At 32.5% G+C, this 22,766-nt stretch overlaps 3 protein-coding genes and 1 pseudogene across 3 annotated transcripts; 2 read left to right on the top strand and 2 right to left on the bottom strand.

The window, feature by feature from the left end:
• Positions 1–607: 607 nt before the first annotated feature.
• On the bottom strand, positions 608–2,646 carry LOC114743149 (rust resistance kinase Lr10-like; annotated as a pseudogene).
• A 472-nt stretch (positions 2,647–3,118) lies between these two features.
• LOC114743148 (LEAF RUST 10 DISEASE-RESISTANCE LOCUS RECEPTOR-LIKE PROTEIN KINASE-like 1.2) lies at positions 3,119–3,828 on the top strand. The gene is made up of 2 exons (XM_028931344.1): positions 3,119–3,431; positions 3,539–3,828. Exons 1-2 carry the CDS (start codon positions 3,119–3,121, stop codon positions 3,826–3,828), a joined length of 603 nt encoding a protein of 200 aa, XP_028787177.1.
• An 11,541-nt stretch (positions 3,829–15,369) lies between these two features.
• Positions 15,370–20,242, bottom strand: LOC114743146 (uncharacterized). The gene is made up of 4 exons (XM_028931343.1): positions 20,204–20,242; positions 16,088–16,187; positions 15,645–15,729; positions 15,370–15,499 (listed from the first exon to the last, which is right to left on the bottom strand). Exons 1-4 carry the CDS (start codon positions 20,240–20,242, stop codon positions 15,370–15,372), a joined length of 354 nt encoding a protein of 117 aa, XP_028787176.1.
• On the top strand, positions 18,294–21,941 carry LOC114743150 (TMV resistance protein N-like). Its single transcript, XM_028931345.1, has 5 exons — positions 18,294–18,375; positions 19,245–19,445; positions 20,174–20,356; positions 20,458–20,943; positions 21,083–21,941. Exons 3-5 carry the CDS (start codon positions 20,250–20,252, stop codon positions 21,939–21,941), a joined length of 1,452 nt encoding a protein of 483 aa, XP_028787178.1. The 5' UTR covers positions 18,294–18,375; positions 19,245–19,445; positions 20,174–20,249.
• Positions 21,942–22,766: the final 825 nt, after the last annotated feature.

Raw genomic sequence — 22,766 nt, 5'->3', positions numbered from 1 at the left:
ACACTTTCTTCTAATTTCCCTTTTTAACTAGGGAGAATTCTAATTAAATCTAATTGAAATACTTAAATCTAAATTCAAGCTTATACTTTTAACAAATTCCTAATTAAGTCATGAGGTATTGTTAGGAATTTCTAAATGTAGTTAAATGACCAAAATAGCCTTCTTTAATTAAAAAAAATCAATTGTTTTCCTCTTTTTTATGATTATTTTTTGGGACTAAAAAACATATAAATAATTTTATAATGTTTAAAATTTTTATATATAACTAAAACCTTTAAAATTAATCAGACATTTTAAATTGCAATATAATTACCATTAAATAAATATTTTGTATTTTCAAGTTGTAAATGTTTATTTTTAAGGTTTTAAAGTATCTTAATTACAAGAAATATTTTATATTAAGTTGTTTCAAATTGGGTTGGAATTGAGTGTTTGCTTAAATAAATAAAAATAATATAAATTATATGAAGGGAAAATGACCAGAAAATACCTTGTGAAATCAAAAAGACCAAAAAGGAATCCAAATAAGTAAAATGTCCAAAGAGTCATTAGGTGGAAATATGGGATTTTCATGTTTTGCTAAATTGAGATTGCTATCAACATGGCATCATTTTATATGATGTTTGGTAGCACCGTTTACATAAGGCATGCACTAATTAAAAACAATATATGAAAGAATCAATATAAAAATCAATACTAATATAGGTCAAAATTATACCTAAACACTATCACTTTCAAATATAAAAATTTGGCTGGTGTTCCATAATGTGCGCACTAACTTAAACTCTAATAAAATAAACTGTATAACGTATATGAATTCAAATAAAAAAAATGCATAGTAGTGCACTAATTTTGACTACCTTTGAATTTATGGAGTCAAATTGAATTGGGTGCACTTTTAATTCACCACCTTCTCCTTCTAACATCTATATCACTGTTTTCATGGATGGATGACTGATCGGATGCCACTGGATGCACCAAAGTCCCACAATTGCTAGTTTCCTAGCAATTTTATTCTCATCTTCATCTTCAATGTGAATATTTATGTCTCTCCCTTCAATCAAATTATGGATCCATTTTGGATATAAAATTTGGAAAGCTTCTTCACTTATGTGGGTATTTTTCCTTCCTCCAACTATTTCTAGCAATAACATCCCATAAGTGTAGACATCTGATTTATATGACACATTTCCAAAGTTTTTAGAGAAAACCTCAGGTGCAATATAACCTAAAGTTCCTCTAGCTGCTATTATTAACACATCGCTTTGATTTTTGGAACACAATTTTACTAGACCAAAATCAGAAATTTTGAGAGTAAAGTTATGATCTAATAACACATTACCAGGATTGACGTCAAAATGAAGAATTCGATAATCACAATCATGGTGGAGATATTCAATCCATTTGGCTATGCCCAGAGCTATTTGTTGCAACTTCAACCATCCAAGAAAATTTTCCTTGTTGTCTGGGGAAGATATGAACCTTTGGACGGAACCATTTGGAAAAAAGTCATAAATAAGAGCACAGTGAAAACCATCAGCACAAAAGCCGAGCAAACGAACAACGTTGATGTGATGAATTTTACCCATAGTCCCTACTTCATTAATGAAGTCCTTCCCATCGTCATCAGAGTTATTAAGTACCTTCACAACTACTATAATCTGATTGGACAGCTTACCTTTGAAGACTGATCCGTGAGCTCCTTCGCCTATTTTATCCTTGAAATTGTTTGTAATTCTTTTGAGATCAGCATAGGAAAATCTTGTAGGCTAAAGAGCTTCGTAATCCTTCAAAAACTTTTCAAGTCTTGCATGATCACCTCCTTTCGTTTTGAAGTAGCGATATATTAGTAGAAGGAACACAATGCACAAAACTAACACAATTGAACCTGTGTAGTCACCGAGCACATTAATCTAACATTAATTTCAATCCAAGGAACATTCTAAAACCAAATGGTGAAAAAATGAAGGTGAAGCAAAGTGAACTATCTTTACCTGAAGCTGGTAAAACCAATTTGAATAATATTGTCTTGCTGTTGTCGACATCACATTTGGGCTAGGGCCATCTAAAGTTAAAATTGTTGAACAGAAAATCATCTTGGTCTAATGGAGAATCTAACTGCAACATCTTGGTGCAAGAGGTCACGTCCCTCTCAAGGATACCTTTGGTGGAGCCAACAACATAAATGGGACAAACATGCAAATTTGGTTGGAACGCGTAACCATCGTTTTTCAAGTATTCCGACCCAATCGAGGAACAATTGAAAAATGTAACATGGGAATTTTTGTTGGATGATGCCGACCTAACTGTTTCAAATTGGAAAGGATAAATGGATGAATGATGAAGTCGTAGAAAGAGTTTAGGAAGACAACTTTCAACATCACATAATTTTAAGATGCGGGACTTATAGCGTTTTTCTAAGACGGCGAGTCTAACTCCTTGAAGAGCTCGTACTCCCGGGAACTCAACCATCTCCACATTGTTAGTTGTAGTAGAACAGGGATTACTATCAAGTGTGGCCTGTACTAGACGGAACGGAACACTTTCATCATCAGGGACACACCGGTTCTGAGCATTCCCCAAATTCATAAGCAGCGCCAATACCTGCATTGTCACCAACCACAAAGCTCTCTGATAGCAAACCATTGCGACCGAAGCTTTTCTTTTAATCGAACCTAAAATTCAAATTCCTACATATAAGTATAACTAACATGGCATCACATGAAGAAGAAATAGAGCAGGGGAAGGGGGATGCTGCCTAGCAACATCATTACTGAACAGGACAAAAATTTCAGGTCAATTTTGAATTAAAAAACAACCATGTGGCTCTGGAATTTCTTTATCTTTTCAAAAAGGAAAGAAAAGGCAACGGTGAGCTTGAGGGGTCTTAGCTAAAGCGTATAATTTTTTAGGGGGCTAAAGCATTGCCATTTCTTCCTTTGGGAGCTGTGATTGAAAATAAAAATTTTTCTACTTTATCACGTGTAGTCAAACATAGTAGGCAAGAAGCTCATAATTGATTAATGGGTTGCAATATAGTTTAAAAAAGAATGGATTTCATTGACTTGAGATGAGAAGCCATTGAATTAGGAGGGTGAATTGGCTATCACTGTGAAGGATGGGTAGAGGGATAATAGGCTTAATCAGGTTCTGGGGCTTGGTGTACTTCACTCTTGTGTATGTGACATCCCAAACAACGAGTTTTAAAGATGAGAGCAAAACCTGTAATCCGTCTCATTGCGGCATTATCACAAACATTTCATATCCATTTCGTCTCCGAGACGACCCGCCCAATTGCGGCTGTCCGGCGTATAACTTAGCCTGTGAAAACAACATCACTCTGCTTGATTTGCACTCAGGAACATACCAGGTTTTGGGAATCAACTACAACAATTACACAATCCGAGTCAAAGATCCTGGCATTCGGGAGGGTGATTGCTCCTCCCTCCCTCGCTATTTCTTATCCCGATCTAATTACAGCGACACCTATAATGGTTCCTTCGAATATGATAGGAATAATCCTATGCTGTCTTTCTAGAAGCATCCGCAGGTTCAGGGGCTACAATCGACAACGTCATTTATCTGAATTGTAGTGATCCGGTGAGGGACGATGCGGACTACGTGGATACGACTCCCTGCATGGATTGGGGATCCAAAGGAGATGGAGGAGGTCATGTTTATGCTGTAGTTGGAGACTTAGAGGCTGGGAGGTCGAAACCTGAGTGTCGCGTGAAATCAGTGGCCACCATTATTTCAGATTGGAGTTCATTCCTGGAGTGGAGAAGCTACTCATACGCTGATATTCCCACAGTACTTTCCCATGGTTGAGATTTCATGGTGGCCGCTAGCTTGTCTGGATATTCATTGCGGAACTTGCGAGACTTGCGTCCTCCACGATCGCACGCAAAAGGGCTATTGCTCACAAATTAGGACCTCCTATTTCGGTTTGGAAGGAGGATCCATCTCTCTCTTTTGTGGCAAGTCATTTTTGCCGTTGCCTTATTGCCTGTTTAGTTTGTGAGAACTCAAAATAAATAAATAAATAAAAACAAAGAAAAAATATGATCCCAAAAATTTCCATCATAAATCAGTATTCAGTAGCATTGATTCCATATAATAATTTTTCCCAAGAAAATTATTCAATTTGCCTCTTATTTCGTAAGATTAATTTTTAAATATATCATCTAAAGAAATTAATATTATGCTTTACTGTTGAATGCGGCAGGAAAGGCGGCATATTTGAGCACTCATGTAAAAGGTAATATTCTTTCATTCAATTTTTAATTCTTACTATTCTTTTTCTTCTTAATATAAAACCTATTGAACTAATTTAATTAGATTAAAAAAGTTAGGCAACGTAGTTAATTATAAGAAATATGACATGTTTCTCCTAAAACATCATGATTAGCTTCCTTAATATCATTCTTTCCTCACCTACTTGATTATGATTGAGAGAATATCAATAGGAATAATTTAAGAGAAACTGATAAATATGAGAAATAAGTCTTACATTTAGGATTAAGATCAACTCAACAATTAAATCATATATCAAGAATCAAAAGAGTATTAAATGACAAGAACATTAAGAAGTGATCAGACACTCTTGTGGTTTTTAATGTAAGAGTTATTAAATTAATTTAGATAGATTAAGAAAATTAAATAAATTACTTAAGATTAAAACCAACTTCCTAACTACCATCTTCGATTTTTAATATAAGAGCTAGTTAGAAATTGAATCTGGTTGTAAATATAAGACTTAATTGACTTTATCTCTCAAATTTATAATTCATTATCTAAAGTATTTTTATTGATTATACATATCAAGAGAGTTTTTATCCAAGGATAATCATGATTAAAAGAATATTTTAAGAAAATTAACTTATATTTATTACAAATAACTAACTTTGTTAATCTATTCAAATTAATTAAATTACTCTTATATTAAACCCTAAATATTTCTTATATTTAAAATAAAAGAGCATCACCAACAAAGACCGGCACAGTCGGTAAATTGCTGAGTCCTTTAAATATGACGTCGTTGAATTAGCCTCTACCTGCTGGTGGTGGGATGCCGCCTGGTTTGTACCAAAAAACAAAAAAAAAACAGAGTGTCAATTTTGTACCTTTGAAATATAAGTTATACTCCTCCAGTTTTAAATATATAAGGGTCTTATATTCAAGACAGGAGGAGCATAACTCTTGAGGGACTTTTAAAAATAATCATTACTTTCCTTCGTATAGTTGTCGTTCGTATATTTTACTTTTGTAAAAGTTCCTGTGCAGACTTTCTCGTTGGCATTCTTACTGGTAATGTCTTGAACTCATTATTATTATTTTTTATTTCCCATATGTTGTTGTCATACACTTATGCAAAGACCTATTGTTATTTTCTGTACCAGATTTTGTTTATGCTAGTAATTTGTTGGAGGATTTTTCAATGATTAATTATTTATATAAAATTGCATAATAATTTTTTTTCTTTTTTCTTTCCGAAGGAGATTTTCGCACATGTCCCGCTCTAAGTGTTACCCTTGACCTCTGTGAATTTTTTCTTGCAGGTTTGCTATCTTCTAAGGATATTCATAAGCGTAAGATCCGGAACCATATCATATATTCATGCGTACAATTATATGGAATTCGGAATATTATTGTTTATTTATAAACAATATAATAGTTATAAGTAAATTGATAATATATATTCATGACGATATATTTTTTCCTAATTTTATTTTGCACTTCAACATGATTAATTTTACCACATGAGTTTTAATTTTTGCAGATTAAAAAATGACTATGGCTGGATGTATTGTAAACGAGCAAAAGTTGTCACAATTTAAAAGTTAATAAAGTGAAAATAACAAGATTTGAGTCTATACATAAATAAATTATGGAGAGAATAAAGTATAGCCAAGCCTTATTTTCTAATATATGCGTGTGTATATATTTATTTGATATGTTTTATTCCTCAATCAGGGATTGTATTGTGAAAATAATGTGTATTGTAACTCTCTGTTCATAAGCTGAATAAGCTAATATGTATGTGTGTACATGCGCCTTATATCATACACACTTACGGAAAATTAAAGGAAACATCACAAATAAAGACCTCTGGAATTACCAAAATTTCACAGAGGTCACCTAAATAAGGCAAATTACCATAAAAAACCCAGTCCCATATTGCAAATATAAAATTTTGGTGAAATGTTTGAAATGCCTCTCAGTCAAATTGTGATTTGGTCTACTGAAATTGTTATTCGTTAAAGTGAATTTGTTATTTCCTATAACCAACTTATCATTTGGTATATCCTTAGCTAAGTCGTAATTTATTCTACTAAAGTTGTTATTCGCTAAAATGAACTTGTTATTTTCTATAGTCAACTTGTTATTTGACTTAGGAGTATTTCAGACATTTCACTAAGATTTTATATTTATAATATGGGCCTAGGTCTCTCATGGTAATTTGGCTTATTTAGGTGACCTTGGTGTAATTTTGGTAATTTATGGGTCTTTATTTGTTATTTTTCCAAAATTAAATTATACTCCTCTAGTTCTAATTGTTGAATTGATTTTGATCCTAAATGTAAAACTTATTTCTCATATTTATCAATTTTTTCTAAATCACTTTTATGGATACTCCCTCAACCATAATCAAGTAGAAGAGGGAGAGAGGATATTAAGAAAAATGATTATGTTGTTTCAGAAAAAACATGCCATATTTCTTGTAATTAACTAACTTACCTAACTTTCTTAATCTAATCAAATTAGTTAAATAGGTCTTCTATTAAGGATTGGAGGAGTATTATCTATCATATTTAATGGCAAAATAAATTATGCACGTTTTTTTTGACCAAAATTATGAAAGTATTACTCCCAAAAAATGCCTTCCTTTATTTTGAGTCCATGTTTTAACACAAAATCAAATATAAGTTGTACTTTTTTTATTCTACTTATAAGTCATTTTTAACATGTTTTATATAGATCAAGAAAAACCTTAAACTCTATTAACTTTTAAAGATCATTTAAAATTTAACAACTTTTTAACTTTATCCTTATTTAATATATATTATATCTCATAAGAACAAAATTGGCACAATATTTAATGAATGATAAAATTACACATTCATGTGAAAAACTTCACTTTCTATATTATAAATAGGACTAGACGAGTACTATTTATAACTTACATATGAAAACCGTGGCTTCCTGAAGTTGAATATATATATATATATATATATATATAGAGAGAGAGAGAGAGAGAGTTTGATTTGAGAAAACTCTCTTTTGAGTGACTTTATTTGTTAATCATATTATTGGGACAAACCAATTTTATGACGTTTGTGGAAAATGTGTACGCGCGCAGTTCCAGAGTCAGTGCACAAGCAGATTGAGTTCGAGACTGGTGATAAATGTGATGGCGATTTCATTTCACCGCAAGTTGCATTCGCCTTGGGAAAAATCACAGGATATGTCTTCATGCTACGTATCAGGAAAAAAACACATTATTAATATCAAGTTTAAACTTATTATTTTTAGATAAATTGTTATCATTTTTAATTAATGTACATGTTATTTCTTATTATATATTAGGAAAAAAATACTTTGTTAATATCAAATTTAGATTTGTTATTTCTTAATCAGACTTATCATTTCTAGATAAATTATTATCACAGGCTTGAGTCATAGTAAAAGAGTCAACTTATATATATGTTCTGCATTATAAGTTAACAAATTATTAATGGCCCGATGATTACCCTCCTTTTTATTGGTGCAGATGATCAAGAAGTAGTGAGATCAAATCCTAACCTACCACTTTTCTTAAATAATTTCTCACATGGTAAAAAAAAATTTTGTAACAAGAAAGAAAAAACTCTGTGCTGGCGTCCAGTCACCGGTGATAGCCTACCATTGGTAAGGGGTTGAACCTTTTTTTTTTATCACTAAAAAAGGGGTGTTGTGTCATTTTTTCTAAATTTCTAAATTTCAGTTTGGAAATAACTTTTCTTTTTGTCATTTTCAATCCTTAGTTTCCTAAATTGGGATATTATAATTTCATATTTCTTTATCTGTCATTTTCCCTAAAAAGATTATTATAATCCGCACCTTAAGTAGATGATAAGCATGATTGAATAAAGTTCCAATCAATTGCACTTAACTTTTCTACCTTTTAAATTATGGGCAACAGTAAGCTTCGGTTTGCTCTTATCGTGTTTTAGTTTTACTGTATTGTGGACTCGGATCTTTGCATCTATTTAGTTATTGATTATTAATATTATGTTCATTTTCATCCAAAAACAAAAGGATTATTCGGTTGGATCTTAAAAAGATATTGACTCTGAAAGGGATCAAGAGTCCACACAAGTTTTCCAATTCAGAGCCCATGATCTACCAGACATGGGAGGCCCAATTGCCCAAGTTCTAGGACTAGGAGGGTCAAGGTGTCATTAGAAGCCCAGACATGCGTTTGGGACTGAAGCCCATCTCACATATGCAGACAAAGTGAAATCCAATCCCGCAACCTTTTCTTTTATAAAAAGAAAAATTTATTCAAACTTAATAAAAAGATTACACATAAAAAGCTGATCTATCACTGTATTGGGTGTTGAAGCAACTCCATGTGATTTTGTCGATCAAGTGCTCGGTGTTTTATTCAAATTTCAAGAAAAATACGGTCTTGGCATTTTCCCGCGTGCCATTGGTTCCCAACAATTTTGATTTAAACCCATCTCGTATGCTTTGAAGAGTCTGCAGCAGTTGGAAAATGAGTTCTAGCGTACCAAAGGGGCTTTAAGCCCTTGTTTTCTTGCAATGAAAGAGACAAAGGAAAGAACAAGAAAAAGAGGTTCTTGAAAGAGAAAAAAGAAAGGAAGAAACATAGGAAAGAGAAGAAGAGAACATGAGAAACAGAGTAGGGAAAGAAGAAAGATAGGGTGAGGGAAGAGAGGAAAGAAATGGACATTCCAAAGGATAAAAAAAGAAGAAAAAGTGATATAAAATAAAAAAGCTGAAAAACTAAAGGAAAGATTAAAGTAGAGAGGATGTGAGAGAGGGGGAAGAAGACAAAGAAGGAGAGGAAAGAAAAGGAGATGACATGAGAGAGGGTGACGAAGAAAATGAAAGGGGAAGAGAGGGGGCAGCATCCTGGAAGAGAAAAGAAGGAAAGATACAGAAAAAAAAGAGGAGGCGGGGACATGATAAAAGGGTGGAAGAAGAAAAAGAAATGGAGATTCTAAAAGATAAAAAAGAAAAGAAAACAAAAAGTGATATAAAAAAAAGCTGAAAAAATAAAAGAAAGATTAGAGGAGAGAGGACATGAGAGAGGGGGAAGAAGACAGAGAGAGGAAAGAAAAGGAGAATACGTGGGAGAGGGTGACGAAGAAAATGAAAAGGGAGAGAGAGAGGGAAGCGTTCCTGGAAGAGAAAAGAAGGAAAGATACAGGAAAAAAAAAGAAGGCAGGGACATGAGAAAAGGGGGAAGAAGAAAAAGAAATGGAGATCCTAAAAGATTAAAAGAAAAAAAAAGTGATATTAAAAAAAAAGCTGAAAAAAAAAAGAAAGATTAAAGAAGAGAGGACGTGAGAGAGGGGAAGAAGACAAAAAAGAGAGAGGAAAGAGGAGAAGACGTGAAAGAGGGTAACAAAGAAAATAAAAAGGGGAGAGAAAAGAAAGAAAGATAAAAAAAAAAAAAAAAAAGAGAAAAGGCGAGGACTTGAGCAAAAAAGAAAGATAAAAGAAAAGAAAAAAACTAAAAATTACTCAATTTTAAATTAAGTTTGATAATAATATTTTATTTAGTATTAACATACTAAATTTATAAATAATAATAAATAAAAAATTTTTGTTAATATTTTTTATTTGATATTGAGTAATTTTTCATTTTTTTTTTTATTATTTTTTTAAGAAAGAGAGGGAAGGAGCAAACGTGTGGAAAAAAGCACCCGATTCGGTGCTCGGCCCTCAAAAAAGGCAGCATTTTCGTGAAGAGAAAAGGAAAAGAAATAAAGAGCTAGAGAAAAGAGACGGTAAGGACGTGAAAAAGCAGGGGGGATAAAAGGACAAAAAAAGAATGGACTTTGCACGATTTTGCAAAGAAGATGAAGTGGGCTTCCAAGCCACACATAGTGATGAGTTGACAACCTTGATGGATTGAAGTTGGAGAGAAAAGCTTACCAGAGATTACAGACACACAAAAAAACAAGAAGAAGCACAAGCAACCACAGAACAAAACCGAAAGGAAAGAATTAATAGATATCAATGAAAAAAGAAAACAGATCAACAAAAGACAGGAACATAAAATATAAAAAGAATGAGAGCTATCAAATAAAAGAAGCAAGGGATTAACGAAAGCAACAAACCCCCAAGAGAAACACGGAGAAAGAAGAAGCAGTGAGTAAAAGGGGAAGAGGGAAAAAAAAGGAAGGACATAAAGTCATAGGAAAAGAAAAAACTGGAGATAAAGGTAGGAAAACGCCAAAGAAGAAAAAAAAGATGGGGTGGAGATAAAGGAAAGAGTTGCTCGATTAAAAGAAAATAAGAGAGAGATAAAGTTAGTGGAGGAAGATGAAGGACAGGCAGCAAACAAAGGGAAGAAAACAAGCAAAAAAGGAAGGTGGATGACTGTGACAAAAGTGGAGGGGTGAAGAGGAAGGCAACGAGACGAGAGGTGGAAAGCACTAAACAAGAGGAGGTGGAAAGGTGGTGGAAAAACAAAGAAAAACAAAGGATGAAAGAGGAGGTGGAAAACTAAACAAGAGAGGTGAATAAGAGAAACACACAGGTGAGACCAAAACCCAAGAGATGCCGGAAGACGCCGGAAAAGCACTAAACAAGCGGCATCAAGAGAGAGAAGTTGCTCTCCTTCGAAAACTGTAGCAGAGGGCCCTGGCTAACAGATTCCAAGAAGCAACGTCCATCCAATCTCACAATTACGTCAGGAGAGAAGCCAGTTTAACCATGATGACAGATCAAAATTTAAAGATGTACTCTCGTGTACGTAGTGCTAACAATACTTTAGAGTAGGTACTCCTAATAGAGTGGTATATGTACCTAGCTGAAACAAAAAGTAATCACACATTTTATTATTTTTGTCATACGCTCAAAAATTACTCTTCGGTACTTAACATAAAGCTAGATAGTAAATTTGTAGAAATTAATAAAATTATTCAAATTAGTTATTTGGAAAAAAATGTATATTATTTTTTTTTTTTGGAAATATCTTCCAACCCTTGTTGATAGGGATAATTTAAAAGAATATATATAAATGTGGGATAGAAAATAGATTAAGGTAATCACTCATATATGTAAGAGCGAATATATATTGTAATTGCTAATTCGAGGGAGGATATCTTTTTTTGGCAATTCGCAGGAGGATCTAAACAAACATGCATCTTATGTATCTCTTGAGCTAGATAAGAGAGAGCTTGACATTGCTGCTTCTGTTTTTTTATTTCTACGAAGGAAGCCATAGGAATCAGAACAATGACTGGGGGTTATCTTCTATAGAGAAAAGTGACCCAACTAAACCTTCTTCTTCCTCATCTATGGTAAAATCAAATGAAGTTACTACATGGGCATTCTGATTTTTGGTAAATGAAATAACTGTAGTCGTCAAACTCACCAAAAATAAGGTTCATCATATTATGCAATGTTTAATGAAATTGTATAGGGGGTCGTTTTTTCATCAATGTGGAATTTGATATGATGTATGAACACTTATTGCTTAAATAATAAATCCTTTGGTTGAATTAGTCAAGTTTGGAAATTACCAAAAAAAAAATAGTTGTTAATGACGTTTTCAAAGTTATGAAAATGGCTATACCTATTGTCAATATCGTTGTGATTGTAGGAAATGGCTTAAATAATTAACCTCATTGGTTGAATTACCAAGTTTTGAAATTGCAAAAAAGTAGTTGTAAATTTTGTGAAAATGGTTGGGAATGGCAAAAAAATAGTTGTAAATACTATTGAAGTGTAGAAAACGGCTTAAATATAACATAACACAAAATAAAAAGAGTTGTTAATAACATTACTAAGTGAAAATGGCTGGAAATGTTGACAATTTTGTTACAAATGTAGAAAACAGCTTAAACAATGATTCCCTCCTGATTGGATTCCTCTGGAGTTTGTAAGTGGTTAAAAACAATTATAAATAATGTTACTGAAGTTATGAAAATGTTTGGTGGCTATCAATTTAATTATTCATAGAAAGAATATAAAAAGGAAATGAGAGAATGGGTATGGAGGTAATTTAACAAAATTTGCAAATCCTAATTTAATACCTATAGGCTAGACTTGTAAAATTAGAATTACTAATTTGGAATTTTAGAATTCAAGTGTATTTATATAAGATTTTCACAATATGTAATTCAAATATTTAAATAATTTTGTGAAAATGTTCCCTCTGGTATTATTGTGAGGGTGAGGGGTGATAAAGGTGAAAGGGCTGTGAAAGATGATGAAGAAGAGGATGAGGATGATAGAGAAATGATTAGTGAGGATGATAGAGAAATGATCAGTGAGGATGATAGAGAAATGAGTAGTAAAGGTGATCAAGTAGTAGAGATGACATTATTATTAATGGAAGATGAACAAGAAAAGACTAGATGAGGATGATAGTAAGATGGACGATACATTGTTATCAACACTACTTATTCCTAACACCATCCCTCGCTGGTCACTATTAATTCGACTGACATTAAAAGAGGGTGATAGTATTGGGAATAATAATGCAGGTTGCAGCAGTATCCCTCAAGTTTCAATATTCCTCAAATCACTTAATGAAGATTGCAGGGCAAGGATTCAGCCTCTTTTAGGAGTACAACTCTCTTCCCCAATATCCCCTTTACCTCATCATTCTTTCAAAGTCTTTTATAACTACTTGGAGAGGATGCTACAACGTTCTTGTTTTCTTTTTTTCAACAGTGAATACTGTGGTCATGACTTAGTTGTTCACTTTATGAAGTACTGTTGTTGATATTAATTATCATTTAAAGTTTTCAGGTCATAAAATTATCAGTCTCATTTATTTTTTATTACATATTAATATTATGTTTTTATGAAATATTAATTTTTCTGTTTTTTTTAATATGTAATTCATGTACGAAGGGCATCCTCACAACTTTATAGCATAAAAATTGTTAATCTTATTTTGGCTTCACAATAACTGCACCTGTTGTGTGTGTTACTCTCCATGTGATGTGACTATAATAACTAGCATGACAAACTATTTCCTTACTAAGCAATTTTATTATAAGAAACTAGAATGATTACTTATGAATTAGCTCAACTTGTAAATGTTAAAATGTTATAATATTTAAATTGTAAACTACATTAAAATAAAAGATATTTGTTTGATCGGCCACCTTCAATCATTCCAAGTTGATCAACGTGGTTAATTGGCATTGTGGTCATTTTCACTTTTTTTCAAAAAAAAATCTATTTCTACTTGGTTTTCTCACTTGAGATCTAGTAGTAATTTTCCCTTCATATTATGTGACATCAATGATATATATATATATATATTTTGAAGTGTGATTCATCGAGCGCTTCCTCACAACCTTAGAAAACACTAGAAATTATTAATCTCAATGTTTCTTTTCAATAATTGTTCTATCGTTTGTTACTTTCTGCGTGTGTACATTGTATAACTTATTTAAAAATAAGTGGAGAAATAATTTTCTATTGCAAAGCAATTTCCTTGGGATTATTCATTATTTACCATGCATAGAGTAGCCCCTAACTTGTACTTCAAAAACATGTATAGCCTGCTTGCATAACATATATTTTACCAAATTAAACTATAACAAGAAGTATTACCATAACTCATATTTTATTACAATAAGTTGTTCACTTCATGAAACGGCATTATTTTTTTTACAGCAAAAACCACATGTCTTTATTCATTAACTTTGTCTGGTTGAATGATAATGGGAGAGTGAAAAATTTAATAAGCTTGATTTTTTATGAAAATGAAGTAGGGTTGAAAGATTTTAATTAATTTTTCTTATCTCTTACTCTTATAACTTCTTTTTGTTAATGGAGGCACAATGATACCTATCATTTTTCGACAATGACATGGTAATAGTTTTTTTTAAAAAAATTATTCTATATTTTATGCTCTTAATACTCCCTCTGTTCCTTATTATAAGAGACATTTGATGTTTATAGCATGTTCCTATATATAAGAGACACTTACAAGTTGTCTCTACTTTTTTGTGTTGATTTACTATTTTACCCATATTTATTATCTCCAACTCACACTCTCTCTCCCTCCCACTTCTCTTTCTTTTAATAATTTAAGTGTTCTCTCTCATGCTCTTTCTCCTTATTAATGAGGGTATTTTAGGAAAAAAAATTATACTTTTTACACATTAATTGTTCTTAACTAATTTTAACTGTTTTTTTGATCAACGTACTTCGGTTATTTGTCTCTTATAATAAGGAACGGAGGGAGTAATATTTATTTATTTGTTAAAATTTTCAGTTAGTCTCAATATTTAACTTCAAGTTCCTCAGTTTAATTTGTTTGCCTGCTGAAAATTTTTTAGTTAGACTCCACCTTTAAAAAAAAAAAAATCCTTTCTTTAAATATGACTAAAATTGTTTTGAGGCATGCATTTATCTTAGGTGTGATTTATTAATCAACTTTGAAATAGTTATTAAGTTTTGGAAATGTGGTACAAGTAGCTCTAAGACTAGCAGTTAATTGACAAAAGTTCCTGTTTTTATTGATTTTATTTATAGGGTTGATCAATCTTTTCAAGTTCGTGACACAGGTAATAACATCAATCTTTTCACTAAATTACTGAATTTATCCTAGTTACATATAGATTTAATCACAAAAGGTATAACATATATGTTTAGTCCTTCAAAAATCTGCATTAAATTTTAGTTTAATCTTAAATTTAACATGTTAAAATTAAGCAACTAAAAGTACACTTTAAAAACTTAAGAAATTAAAATGAAATTTGATGTAAACTTAAAGTATCAAGCATGTAAAAAAAAAAAGGGGAAAATAATCACTTGCTATTAATGTATGAATCTAAAATAAGATTTATCTATGTCACCGCATCATCCCTCATAATGGAATTGCTATTCAATATGAACGTAATGGATAACTATGCCTGAGTTGGACAAATTGCTCATGGAAATATATGTTGTCCATGAAAGATAAATACATTAAGAACATAGAAGATTTGAAATTAAAACCTTATGTAAACTACCGATCCTCACCACTATACTAAATTTTTGTCATTTAAGGGGAAAAATAAAATTCCTCAATAAACAATATAATATTGACTAAATAAGTACAAATATATTATGACAAGTTACTACACAACACTTGATGCCATTATCTGTTTTCCAAGCGCATGATTATGTTAACCCAGTAGATAATCTCTGTGACTTTAACCCAAACAAATCTCCAAAAAGTTTAGGAACCATAGGTGGAAGAGTCGTGGACTCAAGAGCCATGACGTTTACGACATTTTCATGAACATTATACCTTCAATGCCACATTACACAATATAAACAGCAAATTAGTCAAAAATCTCTTTTCAGTTCTGGAGAATATAGCGGTATATATATGTATATACATGTGACAAAAAGTAATGGAACGAAACAAGGAAATGCCATCTTCATCAATTAACCTTATCTTGCGAGTTTTTGAGGCCTGATGATCGACAAGTTTCCTTTTCTTCGGTTGCATCTTCTTCAAAGCATAAAGCACTTTCTCTGTATGATTCACAACAGCGGAAAATAAGAACATGACTTCTGCTTGCATGGCATAAGGTTAACTCTATGATTTCTAGGAAGGCAGTTCATGCTAATTCTAGGCTCAAAAAATTTGATCAAAACTATTTAGATGGGAAAAAAAATGATAAATCACTACTAATTCTACAATCTTTCTAGGAAACCTTTCATGCTACATATCAAGTGTAATTTGCTCATAATTGCCAAAATACATTATAAGTTAAACAAAAGAGGATGTCTTGACCAGTCTAATATTCTAACGACATCATCAGAAGTAAAAATATGAATACAATATATAAATAATACCTGTTCAGCTAGAAACAAGGGAATTATTACTTACCGGATGATGTAGGGTTGACTGTCTTGAAAAACTCTTTTAGTAATTGCTGATAAATTTCAGAGTCATCTAGAAGTTTGGTATCGCCATCAATATGAGTTTCCTGAACAAATTTGAATTCATAACTGTCATGATGGAAATAAATATTGCTCTACGTTGCTAAGCACAAGCAAACAGAATAGGTAAAAAGGATATTAAAATAATACTCGATAACAAAATGCCAAGCATTAAGAGTATGAAGACTTAAAATCCATGATCAAAACATTTGAATGGCTTCCTTTAAAAATATCACATGGTACATACCAAAATGACTTGCTTTTGTCTGCACGATTCAACATGGAGAAAAACACAAAGGTTTTGTTTTAACTCAACCGGCATAATCATCAATGAGTGTGGTTTACTCTGTTTCTTGGCCATATCAAAGCCCATAAATATGCGACCAAAAAAGAACTTTTTTGCCAAAAAGATACATTTTCAAAGAACACCATTAAATTAAGCACCAAAGGAAACAATCATCCCCAATACATCGAGAGCTCTCAAAGAAGAAAGAGATGTTAGTAAATAATGCTCCCTCTGTTTTGTGTAAATCCTTTTAACTTCTTTACACAAAACAAAAAAGAAAAGAAAATTTGCTACAATTCTATCTCTACTTCTTTCTTTTGAAGTGATTTTAGTGTGCGCAGTTTTTTTTTTTTGGGTGTTACGTGGCAATACTAGTTTGCAACAGAAGAATTATAAGTCTATTAAGATGTTAAAACAGAGCAAAAATGAGAGAAACAATATAAGCATTCCACATGTTCTTATTCTAAGGTGTGCAATACGAAATTACTACAATTATATAAAAGCTATTTTAGAAAAATTTACATGTGGATTGCATATATTAAGAATATTTTTTCACAAATAATTATCTGAACTAATTTTTTTTAATCTCTTTAAATTAAAATTAGATATGTACTCCTTACATTTAATACGGGACAGAGAATAAGAAGGTTGGGGTATTACAATAAAAATTGGAAGGCGGTGGTATATCAGAACCTCCAAAATATGCATTTATATAATTGTCAAACAGTGCTGTGCGCATAAAGAACGTAACGCTATGTCGGCCCCAAGAGCAAAAGCTTGGAAATTTCTTTGTAGAAGAAATAATAAAGAAATTAAAGCACCAAAACCATTAAAGCAACTTTAACACGTGTACTTTCATTTTTAACACGCGTACTTTCATTTCCTATAACTAGTTGTAAAATAAATAAAGTTGTTGTTGATAAAAAAACATGAAATAAATAAGTAAAGTTTAGTTGTCTCGCAACTTCGTCCCACTTTCGAAGTAGTTATAAAGAGAAAAAGAAAAGAAAAGAGAAAAGGAGACACACGCTCACCCGCCGAACAAGCAAATGGCCAAAGGATAATACAAGGAAGCAACACCGCAATCCGCAAAAATGACAAACGCGACACGACTTGGCTTGCTGACTCAGCCTTCCCCCATTAAATTTTACTTTTTTATGTTAAATTAATTTAAATTTATTGTATTATGTAAATTTGTTTTATTATTTATTAAAACTCATACCTATTTTGGTAATTTTATAAACAAACTTATTTTTATTCAATCATAATCTAAATAATCTTTTACTCAATCTAATTTTTACAAACTAATTTTTTAAAACTCCATTCCAAACATAATTTGTCTTACTCAATTTAACTTTTACTCAATCTTATTTTTTTTAAGAATCAGATTGAAAATAAATTATTTTTTCTACTACTAATCTAAATAGACCTGTTATTCCAACAGTCCATAAGCTACTTCAAAAAAACTCCCTCCTCTCATATACTCCCCTTGTATTTCATAAAACCCCCAATACAATCACCATTGTTTTGATTTTCTCCATCTACGACAGTGTTCATTTACGATAAGCACTCGCTTTTCAGTCGCGGACTGCATTCTTTCTTTAATGGAATGGAATTTGGCCGAAAGAAGGAATTAAATGAACGGTCGCGGTTGCAACAAAATGGACGGTTGAGAGACAGTTTTGAAAACCACATGATGTGTCCCCTTTTGGACGCTCAGATAAATTTAACGAATAGGATTTATAGATTCTGAGAAATACTGAGAAAACCGATACTGAGAGAAACCGGACCCCATAAATATGCTAGGAATCGAGGCATTTGTTCATCGCTGTATCTGAACAACTTGTTTGAAGAGAAAGCAACTCTAATCTGCAAATTCTGAAAGCTGCCATTTTTGAGACCGAGCTTTGCTTATGAGCTATTTCTTTGGCGCTTCCCTCCACATTCAGGTTCTTTCTTCTCTTTTAATTGCTCTGTCCCATGAATCCATCATCCTTCTATTCTTCTGCCTGCAAAAGATCTGTTGTTTTATTTCTTTTCCTAGTGCTGCTGATTCAATCTCCTCCTTAGCTCCCTTACTGTCATCCATCTAATAAAACTTAAAAATTTGAATTTCTTTTGCACTTCAACTTCTGAAAAAAAAAAAGTCGTAAAACCTTCAAAGATATGCACGCACTTGATCTATTGATTAAGCTCTTCATTTATTTATTCATTTTTTTCTTAACGAAGTAAACGACTGATTTATTTATTTCATTTGAAAAAGCGAAGTGCTTCTTTCGTTCACCTTAATCGCTCCCCATTTCATTGTTATGCGTGAAAAAGGCAACCAGCAGGGCGTATTCTCTTTTCTCGGGATCCATTTTCTTAATCCCACCGATCTCCAGTTTTACCAGTATTTTCCTGGAATTTTTACCCTTTTTTTTCCCGACAGAAAACAAACAAAAAATATCAACGCATATGAATTTATTCCGTCCAACTTCTTTTGAAAGAAAAAACCATTGACACACGGCCTGGCTAATACGCCTTCAACGCGTGTACTTTTACTCACTGTGGCTCTGCTTCTTTTAAAATAAATCAAGTTGTTGGTAAAAAAATAAAATAATAAATCAGTAAAGTTGCTGTGTGGAGTGTGGACTTGACTGGTAAGTTGGCCCCACGATGGACTCTTTCTTTCGCACTATTATTCCATCCATAAATATATGCTCTTCATTTTAGCATCAATCGTTACTCTCCATCGAGTTGCTATATATTGATCGTTCCGCAACTTTTTCCCACTTGCTAAGTAGTTTTGTTTGATCTTTATATCATGTCAATCAAGAGCCAAACCATCAACACGCGAGCTTCCCGGAAACTGGAATAAGAGCCTCTGAAACACGAAGACAAATACATGTGAGTGAGGCATTTGGTGATCTCTGAATCTGAACTGAAAAGCTTGTTTCAAGAGAAAGCAAAGTTTGCGAGTTCTGAAGCTGCCATTTTGTGAGAGCTATTTCTTTCACTTCCCTCCACATCTGTCCAGGTTCATTTCTTCTCTTTTACTCGCTTTATCGCATAGATCCATTATCCTTCTACTGTTTTCCCTGCATCACCCCCAGGGGAATTTTCGCAGAAAAATTCTGCAAAAGATTTTCTTTTTTCTTCTCCCAGTACTAGCTATTGATTGATTCTCCTCCCTAACTGCTTTGCAGTCATAGATCTATTGACCTAAGTCTTCATTTATTTTATTCAATTTTTTAAATGAAGTAAACAGTTGATTTATTTATTATATTATAAAATTAAAGGCAAAGTGCATGTTCTTTCTTTCATTCTAATCACTCTCCATTTCGTTGTTATGCTTAAAAAAGGCATCGCTATAAACCAACAGGGCATATTCTCGTTTTTGATAATCCACTTGCTTGATCCCACCCATCTCCAGCTTTACCAGTGCTTTCCCTAGTGTCTGTGTTAATCCTAGAAAACTTCATTTCATTCAATTATTAATTATTCGTTAAATTTGTTTGAAGAACTTGATTGAAGAGGAGAACGTCTGCAAATTAAGCTCGAAATTAACATGTTTTAGACCTTGTGAGCTAATTAAGCTGACATCCACCGGGCTAATACTGTCCATTAATTCTTTTCTTTTTCTCTTTCACTTGCTTCGTCCTGTTAAAATGTACCGTTTTGCAAGCATTTCCCTAAAATTATCGGTGTTTTCTTTGCACAGGCCAAATATTGCAAAAAGATTTGTTAATTTCTTCTGTTTTCTAGTGTTGATAATCTTGTCCCTAGCTACCTTACTTGCTGAAGGCTGAAGCTAGAAACTTCTATCACAACCATTGCTTCAATGCTCCAAAAAGCTTTATTGATCCTATTGGGAGTATCAATTTCTAAAGCCATCAGACTCATCTCTCGTTCGCGTAATGGTAACCAACCTGTTGCTATTGCTGCTAGGTAGCTACCTTCTTCTAAATAACCTCACACTCTTTATTTTATTGTTTGATTTGCTCCTGCACATAACGCAATATCTGTTCACTGTTTGTTTCTTCCTGTAGCTCTGAAGACGATGTTATTTTAACTTCTCCTCCTGCTACCAAGTATGATGTGTTCCTTAGCTTTAGAGGAGAAGACACTCGCCACAATTTTGCAAGTTATCTTTACAAAGGACTTCGAAATGCGGGCATTCACACTTTTATGGATCACGAACTTCGAAAAGGAGAATCAATCTCACCGATTCTTCAAAGAACAATAGGGGAATCAGAAATATCTGTGATTATTTTCTCTGAGAATTATGCTTCTTCAACTTGGTGTCTAGATGAGCTTGTTCACATATTAGAATGCAAGCGTAAATTTGGAAGGGTTGTGATACCTGTTTTCTATAACGTAGATCCTTCAAGCATACGCAAACAAAATGGGAATTTTGGAAAAGGATTTGATGTATTGGAGCAAAGATTTAAAGACAACCCAGAAGCATTGCAAAAGTGGAGAAATGCTTTAATCCAATCTACAAATCTCTCTGGATGGGATTCCCACAGTACAAGGTAGCTTCAAAAATGTTCCTTTTGTTGTTGGTATTGGGGATTTATTCAATTAATTTTTAGAATTCTAGCAAATTGTTAATGTTTTTATTTGTTGGTTTTGGGGATTTATGCGTTTTCTTTTGATTGACATTTATGCTAGACCTGAATTCAAACTTATTGAAGAGATTGTCAAGGATATTTTGAGAAAGTTGAACTATACGTCATCATCTCATCTTGAAGGACTCATTGGTATTGCTCGACATGTTAGAAACATTCAGAGGCTTCTAATTGAGGCCCGCATTGTGGGAATACGGGGTATGGGCGGTGCTGGTAAGACCACACTTGCTAAAGCTATACTTCAGGAGTTGAAAGCTCAATTTGATGCTTTCTCCTTTATTGAAAATGTCAAAGAGCAATTAAAAAGGATTAGTTTGGATGAGCTACAGAAGAATTGCCTCAGAGAATTATTAAAAGATGAGGACATTAGCATCTATGACATAAAAACCACTTTTATGAAAAGTAGGCTTCAGAGAAAAAAAATTCTTCTTATACTTGATGATGTGGACAATTCAATAGTAGCGGCAGATTTAACCAAGGTACTTGATTGGTTTGGAGAAGGAAGTAGAATTATTATCACATCAAGGGACATGCAAGTGCTGAAGAATGCTTCAGCAGCATCTTCAACATATCACGTTCCGGATTTGGATTTTGAAGGTGCTTTTCATCTCTTCAATTTGAAAGCATTCAAGCGAGATGAGCCATCTAAAGGTTACATGGAGTTATCAAAATCAGTAGTGAAATATTGTCATGGAAACCCATTAGCCCTAGTAGTGCTGGGTTGCTTCCTCTATGGCAGACAAAAAGAAGAGTGGGAAAGTGCTTTGGAAAAACTAAATCAATCTCCACCCAAGGACATTGTTGATGTTTTGAAGTTGAGTTTCGATGGACTTGATGACAAACAGCAAAATGTGTTTCTTGACCTAGCATTCTTAATCAAGCAAGGAGTTCATTTTCTTTGAACCTATTGAGACAATTATATTGCTCTTCTATGCATATTGAGATAAGTGTTCTAAGAGAAAAGTCCCTCATTTCATTTAATAATCATAATGATTTCATTGAGATGCATGATCTTCTGAGGGAAATGGGCCTTGAAATTTCAAGCCAACAATTGTATTCTAGTCGTAAAAACCCTTGTTCGACTATGGAGGCACGAGGACATTTATCACTTTTTCCACAATGACCAGGTAATACTTTATTTTTTAGTTATATTCTTTATTCTTTTAATAGTTCATATCTTTTTTTCCTTGTGATGTATTTTCTTAAAGTTATTTGTTTATTCATTAAATTCTTCAATAAGTTCAATATATGCCCAAATAGACCCTTTAAAAAAAAAATCTTTCTTTGACTAAAATTGGTGGAGCAAAGCAAAGTCTTTTTATTAGGTGTGATTTTTTAAGCTTAAAATTTTAGTTTTATAATTAAAAAATTAAAAAAAAACTTTTAAAAATATATTGGGTTATATTAAATATATTCACTACGCTAGGTGTTATATTGAATTTGGTCATAAAAATATATTGAATTTGATCCTAAATATATTAGGTGTAATTTTATGCTTAAACTCTTAAACTTTCTATTAGTTCTGACATAGAATATGATAAGGATGATGTAAGACGTATTTTTAAATTTAGAGCATGAACGATCTTCAATAAATTATTAAATTATCCACAAAAATTGACTTTTTTTTTATTAATAATAGCAGTAGCAAAAATTGATGTAGTCTGAAAGTGATTGCGTGTGTACTTAAACACTGCACATGCATGCTCGCGCGTTTTCTTGATAAAAAT

This window comes from Neltuma alba, unplaced genomic scaffold (genome assembly GCF_004799145.2).
Source record: "Neltuma alba isolate B1F8T4 unplaced genomic scaffold, ASM479914v2 tig00003962_pilon, whole genome shotgun sequence".
In the NCBI taxonomy this organism is placed as follows: domain Eukaryota; kingdom Viridiplantae; phylum Streptophyta; class Magnoliopsida; order Fabales; family Fabaceae; genus Neltuma; species Neltuma alba.
This window is presented reverse-complemented; position numbering and strand designations above follow the sequence as displayed.